Here is a 5,045-nt window from a genome sequence, read left to right on the forward strand (position 1 = left end):
TTTTTCTAATCATATTCTACAAATATGTCATTTATAATATTACTAATATATAATATTTATATGCTATATATAATATTTTCTATATATAAATATCTACTGTGTAAATCAAAAATTAAATGGGTCAAATATATTTTTTCTATTTTTTTTTTTTTTTTTTTTTTTTTTACATAAATACAATGGTTTTAAAGTTTCAACTATTAAAAGACTTAATAAAAATTGTGTTTCATAATCTGTTATATAATCATATTTTTTTAATGGTTACATATTTTACATTCTATAAATTTATATGTCTTCAGTCCCATTTTTGCATTCATTAAAAAGTTAGTATAAAGTTTAATAGAAATTATTGTTCAATTTTATTGTGAAAAAAAATATAGAGATCAAATAAAAGAATTAGTATTTAAGACAAAATTATACCGATTACAAAAGATACATTAAACTATATTATTTTATTACACATTTGTTAATTCTATTAAAAGACTGTACAAAAATGCATAAAAACTTTCATACTAAATACGATTGACATTGAGTAGGCCAGTGCAGTTCCTATATAAATGTTCACGCTTTCTCGCTATGTTATAACAATTAACAGTTAACAAAAACAAGAATCGATATTTTTCAAAATTGATATCCCTTTTGAATGACAAGGCATCATTGATTTTTGTAAATCGTCATTCATATAACTCGCTGCCTTTTCGATAATTTCTTTATTTATTTTAATATCTTTAATATCTTTATTTATTAAATCTTTAATATACATTCTATATCTTATTTGTCCTTTGGTTTATCATTTAGTCAGACAGAAAAGTTTCTGAATCAGAAAATATTTCATTACATTAGAAAAATGACTGTACAAAAAGGAAAAAAAGTAGCATTTTTATCCTACAATAAAAATTAAATATTATATTATTCGAATTTGACTATCTACTTATTATTATTCGAGAAAAATCTTTTACATCCCGAGTCTCCGTTTATTCTTTCTTAAACTTCAATGAAAGATCATATAAAAAGAGGCTTCACAGATATATGGCCCATCAATTTTAGAATATTTTGCATTTTCATTTGTTCGAGGATTCAAGGATTTTAAATGATCACACTGAAGAAAATGATATTGGCACCTAATGGTTGATTTAAATCTATCTCGCCTCTTTTCTATGGTCCCCGGTTGGTCTAACATTTCGCAATTAAACACTACTTTCACCACGACCAACCAGCGTGATCGGATACACGTATTTCTTTCGTTTCGCGTTAAAGAAAGGCGAATTATGTTGTCCATGTGTAGGTGTTGGTGATAATCCACGTAGAAGAGGTAACGAAACATCACCAGGCATTCCTGTCGCATCAAATTTTTTCTTCCATTCTGCTCCTAAATCCGTAGCTGGCGCCATTAAACCTTTACACTCTGGAGAACTTCTCACACTGAGGAACACATCGTTGCTGCTATCACGTTGTCCAGAAGAACCCTGTGAAAAAAGCTACAATAATTTTTTCTCGTTCCAAAACTTTATAAAATTTCAAAATTTTATGTTACATGTCGAATAATTTATTACTTTAGCTTCGAAAAAATCCAAACTGGATCCGTTTGTCTCGTGTTCCTCCACAGAGAAACCTAATTGCACCCGGTTTGACGTTTGAGATGTCCTGGATGAATGGGAAGAGTTATGCGACGAGGAATTTTCGGACAGATCATCTCTACAGCAGGCAGCCGTACACACTCTTTGCTCTCTGCAATTTTCCCATTTTAAATATCATTCAATGATTTATTTATTAACATGGAATAATAACGAATTTAAAGGGGGGGGGAGGGGGAATTCTAACTACCTTCTGACGATAACAGAATCTCGTCTTCTTGGTACTGGCGGCGGAAGACCAGCGGTTAAGCTTTTGGCGCTTTCATAACTCGCTTCGCTATTACCGCTGCTTGTATTACTCCCATTGTTCCCTTCCCTCAGGAAGTAATTCTTCGCCGAAAGCATGGCGAAGTGAAGGTTGTTCTTCAAGTCGTCCGCCGCCGTTGACAAGTTTCCCGAGATTTTTGGTGTGCGTCTCATCGGGCGAGGTGGTGGTACCGGAGATGGTGGACTGCTCGACGCCTCCGACAATGTTTCCGGTGTAGCCAATGGCGCCGTTCGAGAACTGTCGTCCCAATCGCTTCGACGGTTCGATCTTCGCATTCAAAAGAAAAAGGATAATTTTTAATACAGTTCTTGTAATTAATCAGGGGAAAAAAAATTAAAGCAGCCAAAGAGCAACATTTTATGAACAAGAGATAAATGGGAGGAGGAAATAAGATTTCTTTTTATCGGAATAAAGTGTTCCTCTTGAGCTGCGAATTTTTTGAAGATAAGATTTTCCGTTCTATAATCTGATGGAATGCAATGATTTATGTGCACGATTGCCGAAGCGGTGAAAACTGTGAGTCGTGAAAAATAAGCGAGTGTTAATGAGAGCGTGACATATGAGATACCTTGAAATATATGGAACGATATATTTTTGATTATTTATAGGCGCGAATGACTTGAACGAGATCAGAAACGTAACGTTTCAAACATAATTAGACAGGTAACGGAAATTATTCAATGATTCTCGCAAAGTACAATGCGAATCATATAAGATACAGAATATTCTCTTGACCGAGAAAGAGTTTATCAAAACGACCAATTTGATTGCAAGAAAATGTCAATCTTTATCTCGTCAATGGCTCTCTCTTCTTTGCTCTAAAAGTCTTCATCGTAAATCTAATTCGTTATATCGGCGTCGATTGAACGATCAAATCCTTCGTCACGGAACGGCAGTTCGTCGTCCAGTTCGTTAAAATTGTCTATTCTTACGATTTACTCTCGTCGGCCCTGGGCGTGTTGAGCAATTCGCTGGCCAGACTGACGTACTCCCATGGAATCCCTCTCGAGTCGACGCTCAGCTCCCGGCCAGCCTGAGGGAATTCCGAGGGGCTTTGGAGGGACGTGAAGCTCGTCTCTAGGCAGAGTTTGTGCGGTGGCGTCCCAGCCATGTTGCTGGGATGCGATTTAACGGGGCTTGAGGACGAGAGCAATGCTCTCATCTCCTGCTCGATCTCCATCTCCTGGACCTCGGCGGTCTCCCGTGCCTCCGACGCCTCCGTCGATGATGCATGACCGGAAGCTAGCCTCTGCGGCTTCACCGGCCCCAGGGTCGTTACAACCTGACATATCCACACGCGTGTTTCCAATGTAATCGTTTCACCTTGCCTTCGTCGACAATTTCCGCATTACTTCGTGTTATGACAGTTAATGATGAAAACAATATCTTATTGTGATTCAAGAAGCAAATTTTATTTTATGATCGATGTTTGGTAAATAATTATTGATATACATATATAAATGTGGCATCGTGATGCGTGATAATGACGGATGATTATGTTGTGTGTACATTGATCGAATTTTTCATTACGAAAAGAAGGAAAGATTAAATTTGATGCAAGATAAGATGATTAAAGGTTCGCAGTTGTTTTGTCCCTCTCGATTCAATTGTATAGTGTCTTTGTTATTGAAAAAATTAATTTATAATATGAATTTATTTTCTTTATTATTTTCATTTTGAAATTTTAAATTTATTATTCAAGGAATTGGTGCAAATCAATGATCAATCGTAAGGAGATTATTTTATTAATTTAAGTAAGATTTTTGTAATTATTAATATATATATATATAAAATAATAATAGGAATAGATATATCTTCCATCGAAACGAAGAACTTAAACATTGATTTCAAGATTGTTTCGAAAAAGATAAATTATTAAATATTTTTCTACTCTGTATCTTTTTAAAAAAACATTCAAGTTCGATCAATTACTCTTATTGGAAACAGAGTATAAAATTTTATATATCTCGATTTTTGATGAAAAAGAATTTAGAATTTTGTAATCTAATATTACATAGACATGTTAAATAAAATTCTTAGTTTTAATTAATTTAACATGAAAATTCTTAGAGAATATTCATGAAAAATTTTACGTTTACGTTTACGAATAAAAAAATTTAATAAATATTAATACGAAATTTCGCTTACGTACATTTATAGAAATTATTTTTAGAAGCGAATTTTCTTTATTTATAATATAATTAAAATTTAAAAAAAGTGTAATTTTATGATAAAATATGAACGTGAATTGTTATTTTTTTCCTTGATGACGAAAAAAACATTAGAATATTTAAATATTCACTACATATATTTAACATACAATTAATGATATATTAATCATATTAGAAATTAAAAATCAAATATACGATGATTATGATAAACTAAATGCATAGATGCACATGCATGAATTGAATGGCATTCAAGAATACCTATATCGACTTTATCTACAAGTTTATTATTACGATTTTAAATTTGTAGCTTATTATTACGATGTCACGATATAAAACTATATGTCTAAGTGAACTTGCAATACGTACGTATCACATTTTTTGAAGCAAATTTCGAGCGAATATGTAAATGAACGATTATGAACGTGGTGTTCAAAAATTATGATCATAAATAATATAATATGTGGTCACATGCTATAATATAATCAAAGACGATCTTGCAGATTGTCTGCAATCGTGATAATGAACGAGATAATTGTTAGCTGGAATTTTTTGGTCGCTGTAGAGGAGACCGTCGGTTTTGACGTGTTATAATGTAATAAATAACGCAAAATATTTTAAAAATTGATGGATTATATCTAATCTACTGTTCTACCATAAATACTAAAATAAGCTTAATAATTATCTCTTACTTTAACACTCTGTACTAACTAACTTTTACGTTATAATATCTCAAATAAACAATTATAATTTCAAAACAAAAAAAAGAAATACAATAAATAATAAAAAATCACATACAGCAAACATACGTTCAGCGACAAACGAACGTCTCTCGTCAAACAATTACCAAAAGACAGCCAATTCTTCAGCGACCTCCATTCCAAACCAGTGATACCATTTTATTTTATTATTATACACGCTTTCTTTTGCAATTGTCTACCAAAATATCTAAAAAAAAAAAAAAAAAAAAAAAAAAAA

At 32.1% G+C, this 5,045-nt stretch overlaps 1 protein-coding gene across 7 annotated transcripts in view; it reads right to left on the reverse strand.

The window, feature by feature from the left end:
• Positions 1–726: 726 nt before the first annotated feature.
• Positions 727–5,045, reverse strand: part of LOC102671979 (sn1-specific diacylglycerol lipase alpha) — a 45,237-nt gene continuing 40,918 nt past the window's right edge. For 6 of the 7 annotated variants that reach the window (XM_031509393.1, XM_006613404.2, XM_006613403.2 and 3 more), the window contains 4 exons: positions 2,832–3,181; positions 1,822–2,166; positions 1,551–1,725; positions 727–1,463 (listed from right to left, as the gene is read on the reverse strand). In XM_031509393.1, the coding sequence (XP_031365253.1) occupies positions 1,185–1,463; positions 1,551–1,725; positions 1,822–2,166; positions 2,832–3,181 (1,149 nt within the window). In that variant the 3' untranslated portion in view covers positions 727–1,184. The remainder of the gene's footprint in view (positions 1,464–1,550; positions 1,726–1,821; positions 2,167–2,831; positions 3,182–5,045) is intronic. The other variant, XM_006613405.1, reaches the window with a different exon arrangement.

The sequence above is a fragment of the Apis dorsata genome, unplaced genomic scaffold (assembly GCF_000469605.1).
Source record: "Apis dorsata unplaced genomic scaffold, Apis dorsata 1.3 scaffold_149, whole genome shotgun sequence".
In the NCBI taxonomy this organism is placed as follows: domain Eukaryota; kingdom Metazoa; phylum Arthropoda; class Insecta; order Hymenoptera; family Apidae; genus Apis; species Apis dorsata.